The sequence below is a fragment of the Neoarius graeffei genome, chromosome 2 (genome assembly GCF_027579695.1).
Source record: "Neoarius graeffei isolate fNeoGra1 chromosome 2, fNeoGra1.pri, whole genome shotgun sequence".
Lineage (NCBI taxonomy): Eukaryota > Metazoa > Chordata > Actinopteri > Siluriformes > Ariidae > Neoarius > Neoarius graeffei.
This window is the reverse complement of record NC_083570.1, coordinates 17,317,115-17,337,650: the sequence shown is the minus strand read 5'-3', so window position 1 is coordinate 17,337,650 and position 20,536 is coordinate 17,317,115. Positions and strand designations below refer to the sequence as shown.

At 41.5% G+C, this 20,536-nt stretch overlaps 1 protein-coding gene across 3 annotated transcripts in view; it reads right to left on the bottom strand.

The window, feature by feature from the left end:
• Positions 1-1,403: 1,403 nt before the first annotated feature.
• LOC132881458 (prospero homeobox protein 1-like) overlaps positions 1,404-20,536 on the bottom strand; it is a 35,271-nt gene continuing 16,138 nt past the window's right edge. For all 3 annotated transcript variants that reach the window (XM_060913925.1, XM_060913926.1, XM_060913927.1), the window contains exons 4-5: positions 17,502-17,696; positions 1,404-2,991 (exon numbers count right to left, since the gene is read on the bottom strand). In XM_060913925.1, coding sequence (XP_060769908.1) covers positions 2,806-2,991; positions 17,502-17,696 — 381 coding nt within the window. In that variant the 3' untranslated portion in view covers positions 1,404-2,805. The remainder of the gene's footprint in view (positions 2,992-17,501; positions 17,697-20,536) is intronic.

The following is a 20,536-nucleotide window of genomic DNA, read 5'->3' as shown; positions in this document are numbered from 1 at the left end:
AAACTGGGTAAAAAGATAACACAAGTAATATTATTAGGAAATAATGATAAGAAGGTAGTAAGGAAGTACAGCAAATTTCCAAAACCCGTGTTTACTAGCATTTAGTGCTAGTTAGCTTTAGCATTAAAGTTCTGTGGTTTATATTCTAACCTTGCAATACATTAAGGTTATCATGGACAGGGTTCACAGTTGTAGATTTTTATACAACTCTGGATGAAATTCAACAAAAGAATTTTCACTTTTTTGGAAATCCAACAAATTTTGTGTACCTTTTGGACAAAAACGTCCAACTTCCTAGCAACAGAATTGTATAAATTGACAATACATACAAGAAATAACCCAATAAATGTCTTGATAAGCATAAAATAACTGACTTCAGTTCACTAGCTAGTGAAACAACAGTAATTCTGGATATTACAATATTATTATTAGTCGTAGCCTGCTATTTTTGAAACTGCTCTTTTTGAATGTAAAGCTAGCTAAAATGAAACCAGGTAAAAAGTTCAATTACACAAGTAATGAAATTAAACAAAAGAATTTTAACTTTTTGGGAAATCCAGTGAATTTTTGGGACATTTTGGACACAAACTACCAACTTCCTAGCAACAGAATTGTAAAAATTCACAATATGTACAAGCAATGACGCAATAAATGTTTTGCTAACCATAAAAAATAAGCTGTATTAAGCATGCTAGCTTCATGTGACACAATACATTTTGAACACTAGAGTATTCACAGGAATGAAAACCTAGTGAAAATAATAAAAGTGCTGCTATCATTAAAAACTGTTTTTCCAAGTCTGCTTATTTATACAAATATCTCGCTCAGAGGTTCTTGCCACAACTTGCTAACTTGCCTTTGGGCCACAACAGTGTGAAAGCATGCAGCGTGTGCAAGAATTCTAACAAAGGACAAGATATGCTTGAGATTTTTTTTATAGCAAAATCAAAACCAAAAAAACCAGGGAGGTCTTCGTATAGTTGTTGTTGATTGGTGACAGTGTGGAAAAGAGACAGCTGGAGGATATTTACAGGAAGAGGAATTATGAGTTTTTATTCATGTTTTTTTAATTAAGGGTATTTTTTAAATTATTTTAGATATGTGGTATGATTATGGATGAACTAGGTAACATACTGAAAAAAAAACATACTGCACAAGTGTTTTTGTTGTGTTTTAGATTTTGTTGTTGTGTTGATTTTTTTTTTCTGACTTTGGTTGTCAATGTGTTTTGCATTTACTGTACTATTTACCAGAAATTTCTTTCCATTTTGTCTCATGAGAGCTTTTATTATTATTTTTTAAATCATGTATACAATGGCATCTACAGCTACTATAGAAAGAGGTCAAAGTACAAAAATGCAAAAGTAAAATAATCTTCGTTTCAAGTATATTTTCAATCTTTATTAAATAAAATCCAATGTCATTGCTTTCACTGAACAACAGGTAAGTGCATTTTTTTCTTTAAATTTATATCCATACAGTACAAACTTTCAAATCGTAACATCCAGGGGGAAAAAAAATCGTATGCAAGGATTGAATTGGTGTTGTAATATGTCCTCTTTGAACATGGTTGCCTTTTATTTTTCAGTATTCAAGAAACACCATAAAAATACTGAGCTAATTACCACACAGCAAAAAAAAAAAAAAAAAATTTCACGCGCGCAGGAAAAAAAAAGTGCACACACTCACATATGTCCTCGAAGGTTTCAAATGATTCCTCTGGAATGAGCAGTTGAAGGGCATTTCAATGTGTGTTCTTGAGATGTGCACAGTGACCATATGAAAATTTTTTACGTGATGTTACATCCGTGGTTTAGTCGTCCAGAAACTCAGTGTGCTTCAGAGGGACTGTATAAATAAAAAATGTGTTTTCTGAGAAAAGAAGAAAAAACAAAAACAGGCTGTGTAGCAAATAATTAAAAATGGGCCGGGTTATGACGCCCTTTCAAATGTTGTGATTGGTGCATTGGGCTGTCAATCAAAGCCAGCCCCCCCCCCAAAAAAAAAAACAAAAAAACAACAAAACAAAACAAAAAATCTTGGACCCATATAAACCAAAATCCAGGGCGAGGACTTTATGAAAAGCTATTCTAATGTAAAGTCTGTAATATAGTTTTGCATATAGTTAGAGATTTACATTTTGGAATAATAATTTATTTTCTTGCAATCTTATCATGAAACAAAGAAAGAAAGAAAGAAAGAAAGAAAGAAAGAAAGAAAGAAAGAAAAAGAAAGAAAAGAAAGAAAGCAAAACCTCCAAGTGCCAGTCTTACCCAAGCAGGAACAACAATGACGACAACAAGAACACCAACAGTAATAAAATAACAATAATAATAGAAATAATAATAATAATAATAATTCTATACACCCTATAAATGCAATGCCCACTTCTCCAGAGAAATACACACTTCAAAACTTCAATTTGAACAAGCCCGAGTCTTCAGTCATATACCAGTTCACTGAGTTGTTTGGCTTCAGTATCAGGATTTCATAAGGATTACCCATAATTCCAGAGCAGGCAGGCAAAAAGTCAGGCAGGGATCAAAGTCCCTCCGATTATGAAACAGGAAAAAGAAGATGTAAAATAAACGACAAGAAATCTCAAAATTTACCTAGATCACCCCAAGGGAAAGAAGAAAAAAAAAGCTCAGGAATGCTACTTCATATGCCATACATTCAAAAAAAAAAAACAAGAACAGAAAAAAATATTAAAACTCAAAAGAAGAAGAAGGAAAAAAAACAACAAAAAACAAACAAAACTCAAATCATCAGGGAGGTTTGGTGGGGGTGGGGGAATCGTTATCGTTACTCATGTAGGAGCTCTTGGAGACAGTTGGGAGATTTAAAGATCTCTGGAACCTCTGAGTCCAGCTTGCAGATCACTTTATAGATGGCCTTCTTCCAGGACGGGTCCACGTCTTTCCCGGCCACGATGGCGTTAAAGAACTCGCGCAGCGTTATCTGAGCGACCTCCAGGAAGCGATCAGGAACCTGCAGAAAGAATGAGAGAGAAAAGATCATCAAGCGTCAACTCATGTCAAGTTCTGCTGTCCTGTTCAGTTTTCAGGGTAACGTTTCTATAGCAACAATATGTACTTGGATGGAGACTCGACATAATCTAAGGCTAATAAAAATAATAATAATAAAGTGTTGTTATTTAACAAAGAAAAACATACAGTATAATCATTGATATGGTGATGTTTTCTACTAGGAGACGTTTATTTAACATGGAAGGAGTCTCCAGTGTCAGTACTCAGGAGAGAGGAGTTTATCTTTTCCAGTTTCTGGGTAACTTGGTATGCCGTGTGGTTTTTTTTTTCTTGCTGAATTCAAGAGTGAGAAAAAAAGAGAGACGTTGTCTGCTAGCTGCTAAACTGTAAGTGATAACTTGGTTTGTAGAAGACGTCAGCAGCAGATCCTTGAAGTCCAAGTGTAACTTGCAAGTTGGAGCCTCCATGGATCGGACAAGGTTACCCAGGACATCCCACAGATGCTGGAGGCCAAGATTGAGTGCCCATGCTGACCCCTGTCCACCACTGAGCATCAGACCTGGACCACAGAGCAATGGAAGAAGATGGCCTGGTCTGATGGATCATGTTTTCTTTTACATCATGTGGACAGCCAGGTGTGTGCGCGTCGCTTACCTGGAGAAGACTAAGACCTGGTACCAGGGTGCACTACGGGAAGAAGGCAAGCCAGTGGAGGCAGTGTGCTCTGCTGGGAAACCTTGGGTCCTGGTATTCAAGTGGATGTTCCTTTGACATATATTATCTACCTAAACACTGCTGCCATTGTCCAAGTACACCCCTTCATGTCAATCGGCAAGTATTCCCTAATCACAGTGGCCTCTTCCAGCAGGATAATGCTCCCTGACATGCTGCAAAAATTGTTCAGGAATGGTTTGAGGAACATGACAAAGAGTTCAAGGTGGTGACTTGGCCTCCAGATTCCCCAGATCTCAATCTGGTTGAGTATCTCTGAGATGTGCTGGACAAACAAGTCCAATCCATGGAGGCCCGACCTTGGGACTTAAAGGATTTGTTGATAACATCTTGATGCCAGATACCACAACACACCTTCAGAGGTCTTGTGGAGTCCAGGCTTGATGGGTCAGAGCTGTTTTACGTGTATATCTTGACCGTGTCCAGCATATTTGTTTGTGAAGTATAATGGACTTAATAGTGGATTTAATGTTTAAACACACACATACACACACACACTACATCTTATCAGCCACTCTAGTTTGACAGGCATGAGGAAACACAGTGATATGTGGCATTACAAATCACATTGTCTTGCTCTCACTTCCTATAAAACAGCTTTCTGGAAACACTGTCTTGTGGAACTTCCCAGTATTTGTACGGCTTAAGTAACACACACACACACACACACACACACACCAAACACTGAAGGGGGAAGTGAATACAGGACAGGTGTGTGTGCGCGCGTGCGTGCGCGTGTGTGTGTGTGTGTGTGTGTGTGTGGTGCTCATAAATAAGAGGTGAACTAACTGTCAGGCAATGTTTGAATGTATGTGTGTGAAATGTAACAAGGTAAGAAAGGGGAAAGCAGAAGAAGGCCAAAAAGCAGAAGTTGAGTCGGGAGTAGGCTGCTCGCTAATCTGTTCCCTGTCGTGTATTTAAGACACCACAGGTCGCCACCGTGACTCTCATATCCCTCTCAAAAGCGAAATAACCGCTTCACTTCTCTCCACGTGAGAAAGAAATGAGACTCTGTGTTCTTAAGAAGTCAGGAGCGCAACGGCTAATCCCCGAGCTAGCATATACACAGCTGTTAGGGCTTGGATACAGATGATGTAAAGGCACAGGGTCGATGAAAATGTGACAAAGCGATCGAGAATACCAACATTTACCTCAGACGTGGTGGTTAATTACAGATTCGAGGCTCCGTATGAGTCAAATTTCACTCTAATGCGCTTAGCATTGTTAGCAAACAGAAATCCTGTGAGTTCTCCCAGAATGATAAACATCAGCAATAAAATGCTGTGAGGAAAGTTTGGAAATCAGGCAGTTCATATGCTTTCTCTCTCTCTCTCTCTAGCTCTCTGACACACACACACACACACACACACACACACACACACACACACACACAACAGCAACAACTACTACTACTACTACTACTACTCAGGTTCTTCTCTTTTAAAGGCTATGTGTAAATGTGACTATCGCCAGCATATATGTGTGTGTGTGTGTGTGTGTGTGTGTGTGTGTGTGTGTGTGTGTGTGTGTGTGTGTGACCAAAACTGCACTCCTCCTGTGCCCTGCAGACACTCATCAACAGTGTTAGGACGCACCAAGGTTAGTAGCAACACACACACACACACACACACACACACACACATCATTGCTATCTTGCAGTAGTATCTTGGCACCGCACTGCCTCACAATCCACCCTGAGTGAGTGAGGAACGGACCTCAGTACGTGTGTGTGTGTGTGTGTGTGTGTGTGTGTGTGTGTGTGTGTGTGTGTGTGTGTGCGCGTTCTCTAAGCAATACACTAAACACTTCTACAGAAAGTATAAGCAGTGATCAGTGTGCAGGAGCTGAGCAGAGTGGCGCATTGCTAAGAATACTCCTGCACGGAATTTCTCCTGACGCTTTTGCTACGAAAGGACGGCGAAATGCTGACTGTGGGGAGACGCCAATGTCAAGGAGAAAAGGGTACCGGTATTTTAGATCCTCTTGACAGAGAGAAGGAGAGAGAGGAAGGGGGGGTTGGAAGTCGACAGAGGTAGAAAGCATATGTGTGTGTGTGTGTGTGAAAGGTGCAGCCGGTTGGGGATGAAACCTGAGGGGGAAGGATAGAGTGATGGAATGAAAGGTGAGAAAGACAGAGATGAAGATAGACAGAGGGAGGGAGAGGGAGAAAGGGGGGGAAAAAAGGAGAAGCGAGTAGCTTGTTCTTGTCCTAAGCACCCTTTTCCCAGCCTCTTTTGGGAACCTGTATACGTCTATATATCATGCAGTTGTCACTGATGTGTGTGTGTGTGTGTGTGTGTGTGTGTTCTCCAGTTTTGTCTTCCTACTGATTGCTTTATTCGCTGCGGGACTTTTTTCCCCAGGCGTGTAAAGGGTAAAGAGGACATTTGTACTTGGCAGGAACACACACACTTATTTTTACACCTTTTCGTTTCGAAAATAAAGACGTATTCGTAAAGATAAAAGTAATTTTGGGCTGAACTTGGGCACTTTCTATCCACCGAGTCATAAGTGTTTACCTCGCAAGAAACTCAACACTCTATGTGTCACATCTTTTTTTTTTTAATCTGGAACAACACAGGACAACAGAAATATCAAAGGAATAAAACACCCGGGTGCATTTTGTAAAAGGAAAATAATCAACGACCGAGGTCCTGATTTCCTGAGATGCTCTTGATAATCTTCGGAAGTTGAATCGTTTCCAAAAACGACGTGCTTTGAAGTGCTCCTCTTGTAAGGATAAGCACACTAGAGCAATTTGCCGTTACGGCCATTATCATTCCGTCACCACCTTGTTTTTAAGTTAATAAGACAAAACAAAAAAACAAGGCAGGTGGTCTTATGTCAGTGAGAAACCGTAGCATTTTTGGAAAAAAAGTGTTGCGGAAAAACGTTATGACCTGACATTTATGGAAAATGTTATTGTTGGGTTTTTTTTCCCCCCTTTCATTTCACACATCAGCACGTTTTTATCGGTTTATTATTACGTTTAGAGTATGTACCGGTAGAGCGTCCGTCAGTTGTTGAATTGTTACCATGGAAACGATAACGTGTGCCAATATACTAAACTACTCTCGGGTCAGAGCTGCCGTTATAGAAAATTAATCGACACCTCCGGACCGATCAGATTGGAGAATAAAGCTCAGATATTAGGATATGTAAAGCTTCCAAAGGCGTATAGGATAGTGTGAAGAATGTTACGCTTCTTAGGTGTGTGTGTGTGTGTGTGTGACATGGTGTTGGTTGCATTTCAGATTAACACCTGTCAAGTCTCCTCTGAAGTAGCGCATAAACAGCTCTTAAGAGTCATTTGGTAATCATGACAGCATATGGCAACTGTGATACACACACACACACCTAAAGAAGCACACACACATTCTGCTAAATCTTCGAATATCTTCATCCTCAAGCAGGTGTTGCGCCGAACTAATCACTGCTGTAAACGCCCTGGAAGGCTGATTACGATTTAAACAACAACAACAACCCAAAGTGTTTTCCTGTAACATACTCTGACTTTAACGAAGGTTTCATTGATTTTCTTTCTTTCTTTTTTTTTCCTGACAGAACCGAATGCGGAGATCTTGCACGGAACAGTCTTCCTCTGTCCCCCTCTCTCTGCTGACAGAAAGCTTTATGAGATGTGAGAGTTATGTTTCTCAGATGGGACAGACGGCTTCGGATTTCCTCGGCTTTGATTAGCCGATGGAACGTCGTCCTGCCTGACAATGGCACGGCTTTAAATCTGCCGTTATAATGCACAACAAGCTGTCGAGTCAACTTTCGCTCAAAGTGAAGAGGGAAGGGGGGGGGGGACATGAAAAGGACGACTCTTGACGGTGCGCGTTAAATCGGTGAATCAGATGTCGCTAAGTGAAACTTTCGGTCAGATTTATGGCAGAAGAGAGAGAAGAGGAGTGGAGTGGAGGGGAGGGAGGGGAGGGTAGGGGGGTTCAGTTCTTTGACACGGTCTTATTTCATTTGGGAGCGTGTTTTTATTTGTTCTGCGCTGGCCAAACAAAAGCTGACCCTGAGAGATAAAGGCAGCGATGGCCTTGAAGGATTCACGGACCCCACATGCTCCGAGCGCTCCTGGTTAATCCCTAACCAGCGGCCTGGGAACGCGAAACGGAAAAATTCTCATGTCAACCTGACCATTCGAGACGAGCTGGGAACTGCACAGGTACGGTGTCCTGGATGAGGGCGTGTGCTCGTTCTTATAATGACTAAACAACCGGATCGTTTTTTTTTTTTCCCTTTGAAATCCGGATTGGTCGTCGGAAGCTGAAAACACTTCCACCCCCTTTCTGTTTCTCAACGATGCCTGTGTTTGGTCACTCGTGTTCCTATCAGGGACGAATCAATAGCCGTGGAGGACAAGCCTCGATAAGCCTCTTTGTGTCACAACATCCAAAACACTCAGTCCCAGTTTGTCTATCTAGTCCCCTCTCGCTCTCCTGATAAACGTTTTCCCTGAAACCAAGGCTCCCAAAACCATGCAGCCTTGAAGAGTCCAGCGGGAGATTTGCCCTGATAGGCAAACATTGCAGCTGAGTTGGACATTCTAGCATGGCCTTGCCACTTGCTTGTTTTTTTTTTACTCTTAAGAGCCAGTGAAAGGACATCCAAGCCACGTCATCACTCCACTTCTCAAGGTGTGTGTGTGATGATTCCATTGGTCCTCCAAGGACAGGGTCAAAAAGTAGATAAAGGAGTATCAGATGTCTATGTCGATGCCTGTCTCTGTCTTGCTATGCTCTGATTTACCTTGGCGTGATCAGAAAACCAGCGTTACATTATTTTTTTTTTCCGTTAGAGAACTAATTCAAGATTTATCGAACGATAAAATAAGTTTAAAAAATGATTTTTATTTCTGCATATGGAAAAAAACACCAAAGGAGAACTGAAGGCAAATTTTTTACAACCAAAATTCTATTTATCTCATTTTATAAAATGTCGGAATGCGTTTTTGACGGCTATTTTGTCACTGCTGTAGTAAGTTATGAGTGTTTTAAATATGTGCCAGACATCGTAGGACGGAAGTAAAACGTACAGCGGAAATCAAAGTGTCTGAAAACCGCTCACTCATTCACTACTCCCTATATAGGGAATTACTATATAGAGGACTATACATTGAGCTCATTGGTGAAAATGAAAAACCGCTTTCGGACACTACTCCGCCGCGCTGGTATTTACATCATTACTGTTGCACAATTAAAGCGTGCCAGATCAGTCGGCTGGTGGGTTTTCAAAATAATAAATACACATGTATTTTTGTGATAAATCCAGATTATACTGAGCGTATTTCCAGCGTTAATCAATATAAAATTTCAGTTCTTTTAAATCAAGGCTGAATCCTTTCTTTCTTCTTTGCCGCTGCGTTTTATTCAATCAAATTTGAGACTTTTAATTTGATTTCTTTCAGCGCGACCGCAATGCATGATGAGATATATTGCTTTGGTTAGTCCCCATTGTTGTACACTACTTTTCATGATGCATTGCAGGATACTGTAAGTGCACTATATAGGGTGTAAATAATCCTCACTAAGGTTTCGGACAGCGCTACAAAATGGCGTCATCACTCTATTGTGCTCTATATAGTGAGTGAGGAGCGATTTCGGACACAGGGGTTGTCAAAAGACGCGCACGCCGTCTTTCGAATGCTGACGTAATCAAGCCGGAAGTTTTGTTTGTTTTGTTTTGATAGCAATCAGGAAAGTTTGAAAAAAGTAGGCAGTAATTGTCATTTCAACTCGTTTTTGCACAACATTTCGTTCGGAAAACAGTTTTCAAAATGGTGGCGCTGACACTTGACGTTTCGAAGTCTCGCACAAGTCTCGTGAAGATCACGTGGATAAGCGGCGCCTGCCGTGGACCAAACGAACTAAATTCAACATGGCGAAAAACCGAATAGGCTGATAAGTATGATATTTAATCGCAGTTAGTTGCCAATACGAGTCACGATATATAAAACCGAAAACGTAACTGGATAATACGTTAATTAAGAAATGAAGCAAGTTTAAAAATGACTTCAGGTCCCCTTTATTATTATTTTTTTTTTTATGAATAATACATGTTTAAATTTTAATGAAGTTTTATAAACTTTTACAGATTTACAAATAAAAAAATGTTTATTTTGTTTTATTGTTCCATAATTACTTAATTAATTCAGTATTTAAAAAAAAAAAAAAAAATAAAAAAAAAAAAATATATATATATATATATATATATATATATATATATATATATATATATATATATTTTTTTTTTTAATCTTGAATTAACCTTGGCATGATGAGATATCAGGGTTTATATATATATATATATATATATATATATATATATATATATATATATATATATATAAAATTAAACTATATTTAAAACTAATTTTTTTTTTAAACTATATTTAACACTTTTTTTATTTAAAAAAAAAATTTTAAAAGTTCATTCAAAATATTTCAGTCAACCAAAAATAATATTTAAAATCTGACGACACAATAAATCTAGTAGATTCGCCGTGTTAATACGACTCCAATGCAATGTAAATATACCATCTCAACACCTGAGACGACATCTTGCCGAAGATGTTCCTGTTCACCTGCCTGCTGGATTTCTCGTCTTGGCTCGCGTATACACACGTTAACAGCATTTCTAACTTCTAACCTCTGTCGTGAGCAGATTGCGATGTAATCTGCATTACAGATGAGTTGCGGGCTCGGAAGCGGGGAGGACACCGGGCTCCGGCGGAGCTCTTGTTTTGTAACGTCCTCCACATGGCGCCCAGATTGTGTTTGATTCGGGGCACGCGGAGCAAAGCAGGGTCACGAATCAGGTCCCTGGAGTCAAACCGTCGCGAGTGTGTATAATGGTACACTATAGAGCGTATTGGGAGGGGATGTGGGTGTGTTTCCAAGGGTGGGAGCTGAGACATCTGGAGCATAGAGTGTGGAAAGGGAATGATCGAAAGCAGGATGATGACAGAAAAAAAAGACACGCTGATCATACATACAAAGTTCCAGAACTAAGAATGAGTGTGTGTGTGTGGCAAGACAACGACACATCTTTGTTCCATATATGTTTTATTCCTCTTATACTACAACAGCTTGATTTTCATTCATCCTTTTTATCCATTTATTGTTACGTTTCCGAAACCGGTTCCGCGATAACACCAATAAATGTTGGTTTCTTCACCGGCTTTGCTTTTTTCTCTTGAAGACAAAAACGCGTCTGTGTTCCCGCGAAACCAGCTCGACCTCCTTCCAGAAAAGTTCACCATATCGACGCTCTGATTTCCAAACTGAATCCAGAAGAGCGCGGTGGCGTAACATGGAATATTTCATACTTATACGTTCACACACAAGGTTAGAGAGGATGGAGAAGATTAACAGCGGGCCGAGGATAGAGCCGAGGGGCACGCCGTGGGGGAGCGACGCGTCCAGCCAGCACTGATGGCCACCATCTTGGCGCGATCTATTTGGGTGGAAAACGGGGATGTGGGAGGACTTGAGACAAGGCCATGGGCACTCTCGGCCTGCCAAGTGTGCGCCAATCTCCTTGGCACGGATGCGTGCCGTCGAGGTTCTGAGGGGGAAGGTCTTTTTTTTTTCTGAGCATGTTGAATGTGACAAGCTGTTCCTTTGCATCTCAATATCAGGATGGAGAGAGGAGCAGGTGGAAAAGGAGAACGAGAGGCAGGGAGGGAGGGAGGGATGGGGGACTGATGGATACTGAGAGAAAGGGCGGACAAAGAAGAAGATTTCAAGAAAGAAAGTCAAGAAAGAACTGGAGAAGGAGGGAGGAAAGAATGACGCACTGTGCATGTGTGTGTGTGTTTCCTCTCAGATCCGTGTCAGGACAGCGGTCTTTCCCAGTCATCGAAGCCACTTTAGATCAATTCAGATTAAAGCAAAGACCAGATCTTTCAATGTCAGCCGCAGGGAAAGGGTCTGGGATGGCTTCTGAACTCATCACACACACACACACACGCACACGGAAACCACTCCAGAGCAAACTTTGACTCCTACAAGGTCACGTCTAGATCCGGGGCTAAAGGGCCAGGTTTCACCGGCAGGTAGAAAGAAGTGTTTGCTCAATTAAAAGAACAAGTTGCAAATCGCTTTTGGGGACACTGAAACCCGAGTCTGGGATTCGACACAGTTTTTTCAGCTAAAGTGCACAAAAACATGCAAAAGTGACAGTCAGCGGCTACACGTCTGAATCAGATCCTTTTGTCTTTGCTAAATGGCTTATCTGGTCCGTCGTGTCGAGGGCAATATGAGAAGAAGCAGACGACCTCATTCAAACCCAATCCAACCCCACCTGCCCCAGGCCACGGGGGAGAACTGCACTCTGGCACTAAGTGCTTCTGTCTGGCACAGACAAGACGACCTGGAGTGTGTTAGGCAAGACGTTCCAGCCTGCAGGGAGACCGCCAGTCATACACGTACAGCTTCGGCATGGAAAAAGCGCTGAAACAGGTTCCTGTGTGGGTTTTTTTTTTTGTCTTGTAGGTCTTAATAAATGGGATGATGTACCATAGGTGGGAAGAGGTTATAACCAGATCAGCATCACACACCCACCCACACACGGCCGTTTTACATCAAAAGCATTTTTTTTAGGAAGTTTTCGAGCAGATTTCTATTTTTGTGACTCCACATGTGACTCACGTCACATCATGAGCTCATTCGATAATAAGGACTTTTTTTTCCCACTTCTTAGTGATGACACAAACTCACCAGTTTCGCAGAGCGCTAAATATCTGTAAGTAAATATAAATGGATAAAAACGACAACCTGGTGTCTTTTCAGAATTTCTTGCTCTAGAAGTGGAATTAAACACTTTGGGGCGTGGTGTTAGAGGGAAACAATTCACGGTTGTTCCACGAAATCGAGTCGCACACGAGCTGATCGCGTGATAAGCCGTGTACGACGAGGTTGACCGGAATAACTGTTTTATTCTATTCACATTCGCTGGATTTGGAGAAGCGGAGCATTTTTAGTTTTAGTTTTCTTTGCAAATTCGATAAATAAAAGATTTTTAAAGGACAAAACGTCCGACGAAATCATTTCCGCTTAGAATGCCAACAAACCGGCGAAATAACAGGAGCAATTTGTGAAAAATACAATTCTTGAAAAAAACAAATTCCATATTTTGTTGCTCTTTTTGTGTGTGTGTTTTTGGGGTTTTGTTTTGGAGTAGAGTTTTCATTTCGCCCTCGGTTGCTTCAGCAACACAACACGCGCCGCCATTTTGTTTTTCTCTACTCATGGTATATGAGGTGATATCCTAGGAGTAGAGTAGCCAATCAGAGCGTGCGATTGCTCATATCCAGTGAATGTGGATAGAATAATCAACGTTTCAACCGGTATCGATAACCAGATCGCTGAATAAACGACGTTACAACCGGTATCGATAACCAGATCGCTGAATTAGACGTGGATTATATCACTAACATGCTTAAACAAACAAACAAACAAACAAACAAACAAATAAATAAAGCATATTAAAGGCCGGGGTTAAAGTCGGCTACTGAAATGTTGTGTGTGATTGTTTACGGACTGACAGAGCTGAGGAACACTGAGGGAAACACTGAGGGAAACACTGAGGGAACTGCCAGAAAGGGAGAGAGAGAGAGAGAGAGAGAGAGAGAGAGAGAGTAATTAATGAAGATGCTTTAATTGCCGATTGTGCTCGCTGTGCCATGAGGGGAAAAATATGTCATTAAAACTTCCTAATGGGCTCAAGAGAGGAGCGGACAGAAGAAAAGCATTTGAAGAGGATGAAAGGAACGAAAACAGCAGAAGAAAATGATGGGCGCGAGAAAAGAGAGAGAGAGAGAAAGAGAACGAGGGAAGTAGCAAACAATAATTACAAAAGGCTTCTCAAGGGAGTGAAGAAAGAAATCAGTGACAGAGCTGATTACCGTCAAACGGGAGAAAAGAGACAGGCGGGGGAGGGGGGAGAGACGAACGAAGAAACAGGACACACTCACATACGCTAAAGAGACTCGCAAGGTGGAGCTGAGTACATGGAGCAGGACAAAAAAAAAAAAAAACCTGCCGTGTGTGTGTGTGTGTTGCTGAATCAGCACAGGCTCGTGTTTCGAATGGTGATCTAGCCAGGTAGGGAGATTGGGTATCTTGGGGACATGTAAGTTCACAACCAGCACAATTTCTGCCTCTACATCATATCACACACACATACACTCTCACACAGTACGGTCAGGTGGGTTAGTTTGTAAAGATTTGCATGGCTTGGCATAATTTCCTTGTGCAAAGTTTTGATCAGCTATTAGATCCATCAGACACCTGCTGAGAAAATCCTTAATATGCAAAACATTCCCGTCTACCTCCCGCCAACACGCACACAAACACCCGTGCGTGCGCGCGCACACACACGCAGGCCAGGCAAAACTTCGCAAACAACAGTAGACTTATTCACCCATCTCCTCTCCGTAGGCAAATCTCTCATTTATATATGGAAATCATCTCGAGCATGAAACCTTAAGTTCCTGCAGCCTGAGAAGAGCGTCTCTGTGTGTGTGTGTGCGTGTGTGTGCGCGCGCGCGTGCGTCAGGTGTGGAGAAGGAACAACCTCCTCTTTCTTTCATAAGGAAAACGGTCAGTCGGAGAAGAAAGGTGGTGAGATTGGAGAGATAAAGGGAAAGGAAAGAAAAGTTGATGAAAGCCGTGTGTGTGTGTGTGTGTGTGTGTGTGTGTGTGTGTGTGTGTGTGGAGGAGGAGGAGTAGATCATGACAGATCATTATATCGTTTACGAACACTGATAACGGTCAGAAAGCCTACATGAGATGAGATGAGATGAGATGAGTGTCCGACTACGCTGTGTCCCTGCGTACTCCGATCAGCTCCTGTGTTTCACGCGGAAACAGGAAGTGGGTTTGAGCTCTTACAAGAAATATAGAACAGAGCACAAAAGGGTTTTGTTTTTTGTTTTGTTTTTGCGCTTTACTGTTCTTTACACTTCCTAACAGCAAAGAATGAAGATGCTTTGAGTTTTGACACCAAAATTCTGCTTTAAAAAAAAAAAATCTCTTTTGACAGGGGCGGCACGGTGGTGTAGTGGTTAGCGCTGTCGCCTCACAGCAAGAAGGTCCGGGTTCGAGCCCCGTGGCCGGCGAGGGCCTTTCTGTGTGGAGTTTGCATGTTGTCCGCGTGGGTTTCCTCCGGGTGCTCCGGTTTCCCCCACAGTCCAAAGACATGCAGGTTAGGTTAACTGGTGACTTTAAATTGACCGTGAGTGTGAATGGTTGTCTGTGTCTATGTGTCAGCCCTGTGATGACCTGGCGACTTGTCCAGGGTGTACCCCGCCTTTCGCCCGTAGTCAGCTGGGATAGGCTCCAGCTTGCCTGCGACCCTGTAGAACAGGATAAAGCGGCTAGAGATAATGAGATGAGATGAGAATCTCTTTTGACATTTTTAAGGGGGCCAAAACTTTATATCGCATCACAAAATCACACAGTAGTCTGTTACAACTATATAAATCCACTATCTCGATATAATCCTGAATATAACGTTCCTGGAGTGACATCCCCGTTTAAATTTGAAGAAGTGCTGAATCATGGAAACTAGCATTAGCTGCTAGTTCTGCTAGTTTGTAGCTAGCTAGTGAGCTAACGCATCTCTATCCATCAGACAATAAAATAAAATAAAATTAAAAAATCCTTGAAACTCTCACTTCATGACATGAGTCTGAGCAGAAATTCGATTTTTCCTCACCGATAACCGCCAAGTGTTTGGTGGTTAGCTGAGTTTAGCATTCGCTAGCTCCAAATACAAACTGCTCATGGAGCTTGTTTTGGGTTCAACGGTTAACTCCAGCTAGCACGGCTCAATCTTTAGTGCTCATCTTTATATAATTATATGATATGATAACTTTATGAGCTGAAATCCGGAACAAAACTTTGTTTACTCTTGTACAGTTGCGGATGGGATAATGTTAGCGATATTAGCTATGAAGACGCTAGCTTACTTTGGCTTAAATGGTTCATCGCAGGTAAATTTGATTAAAATTTGTCTTTTTTTTTATTACAGACTGTCATAAATCTCAATAAAATGTCATTATTAAATCTATAAATAATGTTTATGTGATGGTGTAGAATATATTTAGTGTTGCTGCTTAGCAAATTAGCAAAATAAATAAATAAACCTACAGTATTAATACTTTCTGAAACCTGAAATGAACGTGTTTTGTCCTTTTGTATGAAAATTAGTTTCCGGAAATAAACATTTGAAAGAAGGAAAAATTATCTACAAATTGTGAATGTGGAAGAATCATACATGTCAACCTTTGGTCAATCAAACCTGTATAACCAACCTCCAAAATCCGTATTTCCCTTATAAAATCCGTATAAGATGCAAATTAAAATAATGTACCTAAAATTTGAATGATAATCAATAATGATATATCCCAGTTACTTTTTATTCAATATTAATAACAATAAACCTTCAGAATGAATACAAAGCTCCAATGTTTGACAAAAACACAAAGTGTTATCAGCGTAGTTACGAAGGAAATACTTCGTTGTTTAGTTACGAAGGAAATACTTCGTTGTTTGGAGACAGGTTTCACCGAGCGGCTATTATGCGCGAGACTTCATATTAGCCACAAAGTCAGGAAAATCTGTTCGTAAAATTACGTTATAATGACCAAATACAATGAAAAGTATTTTTCCAGTCTCACCTGTGAAAGGTAATCCCATGTGATCTCGTTCGGATGGTAAACCTGTTGGTACAGTTAAACGCAGCACATGAATGAGGCATCTTTATTCTTGGGCGAGGATGGCGTATGATTCTACGCAGAAGCCGGCGTCTATGACTTCACGGTTGGCGGGATTCTCGCAATGCGGTGTGCGCATGATCAAAAGTGGAACGAAGTCTCGCTACTACAAGATAACGCGCGATTTCATAAGACTCTTTACTGGCTGTCTGTGGTGTACAGTACGGTTGTAAATGTTATGCGCTCTTTTATCATCGTGGGAATTGATTATAGCTCTAAATAAATATTGAAGTTTTTTTTTAAAGAATCCGTATAACTTTATTTATACGCCCGTATACTACGTTTATTGAATCAAATCCGTATAAAATACGGACATTCCGTATAGGTTGACATGTATGAAGAATAATCAAATATTTGCGGAAACTGTTTATTTTTTAGTCAAGATATGAGATCATTGGTCACATCCTGGACTCACCTTCCTTTTCCTCACCTACACATTTTCCCTCCAGCTCTCTCTCTCTCTCTCTCTCTCTCTCGGTGACCCTATCTGTCTCTCTCTCTTTCTCACTCTCACTTTACTTCCTTTCAACTGCCCAGTTTCCTTGCCAGTATCTCTCTCTCTCTCTCTCTCTGCCATCAGTCCCTCCCTCCTTCCTCCCCTCTCCCCATGTCTCTCTCTTTTTTGTCCTGCCATCTCTCTCTCTCTTTCTCTCTCTCTCTCTCGCTCTCTGAAGCAGCAGGACTCATAACCTTGCTCTACTCCAGTGTGAGGTGTTTTCTGACGAAGTGCTTTGCCAGCAGACCTGGTCCTTCCAGGGGACTGCACTAACCTTCCGGACACACAGGACACTCTCTCTGTCTTTCGCATTCTCTCCCCCTCTCTCTCTCACTCTCTCGCTCTCCCTCTAATCACTATGGCACATTAAAATCGCAGGCATTCATTCTTACAGTGTCCAAATGACTCCAACTAGGCACACGCCCAACACATTTGTGCACATCTTTTCATTGTGTGTGTGTGTGTGTGTCTGTGTGTGTGTGTGTACCTCAAAGTCATTGGCCTTGTTGTAGTGCATGTTGAGAGCTCTGAAGAGCTCTGAGTCTCGGCTGACGGTGATCTCTTCAGCCCCCGTCACGCCGTCGTTTATGGCCTGCCTCGCGAACTTCTCCATCTGGATGTAGTAGAACTCCCGAAAATTACTGAACCACTTGATCAGCTGAGACGTGATACACCGGTTAAACTGGGAGACAGGGACAGAGCGAAGAGAGTCCATTAGATGCGGACATCTGTGCTACATATAACCTGAAATTAAATACCATTTCGGTGCAATTTAACGATGTAGTGAAGGATATGAAAACGATTAGCGGCTAAGGCTCCCGGATTAATTCCATTTTTATTGCAGTCGTCTGCATATGCAACGAGAGCGGGAGAGAAAAAAAAACAAAAAAGAATCAAAGCTTGTAGGGCGGAACCAAAACGTGCAACGTGATAAATCAAATTTAGAGGGCTGGCACATTTAGACACATGATGACCAATTACAGCATGGTATGCTAATCGGCACTCCTTCAAATTTTCCAGTTTCAGCTCAAGGTTCGGGATATTGTGCATTCTGAAATGCTTTTCTGTTCACCGCGGTTGCAAAGAGTGCTTATTTGAGTTACCGTGGACAAAGTCAAACAAAGTCGGGACGGTATGTAGAAACTGAACTTAAAACAATGATTTTTAAACAATCTTTGACCTGTATTGTACAACATCAAAGCAATACGATGTCACGTTATTTGATGTTTTACCTCATGAATGTTTCTGTTTTCCAAAATAAACACATTTCAATTTTGATTCTTGCAACACGTTTCAAAAAAAGTTCGGACGGTAAAACCTTTGCCGCTTTACAATGTTCCCGTTCCTTCTCACAACACTTAAAAGATGTTTACGGACTGAAGACACTAAGCGATGAAGTGTTTCAGGTGTTATTTTGTCCCGTTCTTCCTGCGAACAGGTCTTAAGGTGTGCAACAGTATCCGGTATCTTGGGTCGTCGTCGTCATATTTTTCCATTTCTAAATTCTCCACACATTCTCTACTGGGGACAGAGGGGACACACCCTCTTCTTCCACAGCCATGCCTTTGTAATGTGTGCAGAATGTGGTGTTGCATTGTCTTGTTGAAATATCCCTGGAAAAGATGTCGTCTTGAAGGAAGCATACGTTGCTCCAAGTTGCCTTTGTCAAGGGCACTGACAAAAACCCCATACCATGACAGACCCTGGCTTTTGGACTTGTTCCTGGGAATAGTCTGGATGGTCCTTTCCATCTTTGGCGTCCATTTCTTACAACAAAGACCTGGAATACTGATTCATCTGACCACAATACATGTTTCCACTGTGTGATGGTCTGATCCCAGATGCCTCCGAGCCCAGAGAAGTTGACGGTGCTTCTGGACACAATTAACATAAGGCTTTATTTTTGCACAGTAAAGTTTTAACTGGTGTTTGCAGTTGTAACTCTATATTGTATCGTCGAGCTTGACAAAGGTTTGCCAAAGTAATCCCGAGCCCATGTGGTTCTATCAGCTCGAGACGAATAACGCAGCATTGCTCAACCTTTTTTCAGTCACGGCACCCTTCAGAAGTATGCAAATTCTCAAGGCACCCCCATATAAAATATACGCAGTCACGCTGACCATGCGCTGACCCCGGCAGTGACGTTGTGACATGGGAAAGGGGGCTGTGAGACAAACTTTGATGATGCATGAGGTGGCGATGATCTGCGTTAGTGTAACTATTGTTTTTTGGAATTTTAATTCATTTTATTTATTTCAATGTTAGAATATATAATGGGCGGCACGGTGGTGTAGTGGTTAGCGCTGTCGCCTCACAGCAAGAAGCTCCTGGGTTCGAGCCCCGGGGCTGGCGAGGGCCTTTCTGTGTGGAGTTTGCATGTTGTCCGCGTGGGTTTCCTCCGGGTGCTCCGGTTTCCCCCACAGTCCAAAGACATGCAGGTTAGGTTAACTGGTGACTCTAAATTGACCGTAGGTGTGAATGTGAGTGTGAATGGTTGTCTGTGTCTATGTGTCAGCCCTGTGATGACCTGGCGACTTGTCCAGGGTGTACCCCGCCTTTCGCCCGTAGTCAGCTGGGATAGGCTCCAGCTTGCCTGCGACCCTGTAGAAGGATAAAGCGGCTACAGATAATGAGATGAGATGAGAATATATAATTTTTTGATGGCACCCTTAATGAAGCCAGACGGCACCCTGGTTGAGAAAGGCTGGAATAACGGTTCTTGATGCAGTGAGGGATCGGAGATCACGGGTGTTAGATTAGGCTTGAGCCCTTGCCCTTTACTCACCGAAAATCCTCCAGATTCCTTGAATCGTTTAATGATATTATGCGCCATAGAAGGTGAAATATCCTAATCCCTTCCTATCTTTCTTTGACGAACGTTGTTTATAAACATTTCAATCATTTTCTCAGTTGACAAACTGGAGGTTGTCAAAGGTCTTTCGCTCCTCAAAGACGAGGCCTTTCCTGGATACTGATTTTGTACCAAATCATGATTACAATCACCTGATTCAAATCACATGATTGTTGAATATTTAATTGTTTTACCTCATTACTCGCTCTAAATAGCCCCCATCCCAACATTTTTTGGAATGTGTTACAGGTCTGAAATGCAGGAATGGAAGTATATTACCAAGTGAAATGAAGTTGACCGGCAAAACATGAAATATCTTGGGTTCATTCTGTCTGCGATGAAATACAAGTCAAAGTAAAGTGAGAAAATCAATGCTTTCTTTTTGAATTTGCATTTTCAATCGCGTCCCAAACTATTGTGAGAGTACGTGCTTGGACATATCGCAACGCTATAGAAATTCCAGCCTTGTTAGCAAGTATTCCTTTGGGGAAAATAGTGTAGGGTTAATTGTTAATCAAATCTTCATAATCACAGATCGTGTGTCAACGCTGGGAAATATCATTAACATCGTTTACATGAATAAAAGAAAAGCCCCTCTCTCTCTCTCTCTCTCTCTCTCTCTCTCTCCATGAGTCGAGGAGGCAATCTGGACAGGGCGTGGAGGGTGGGGT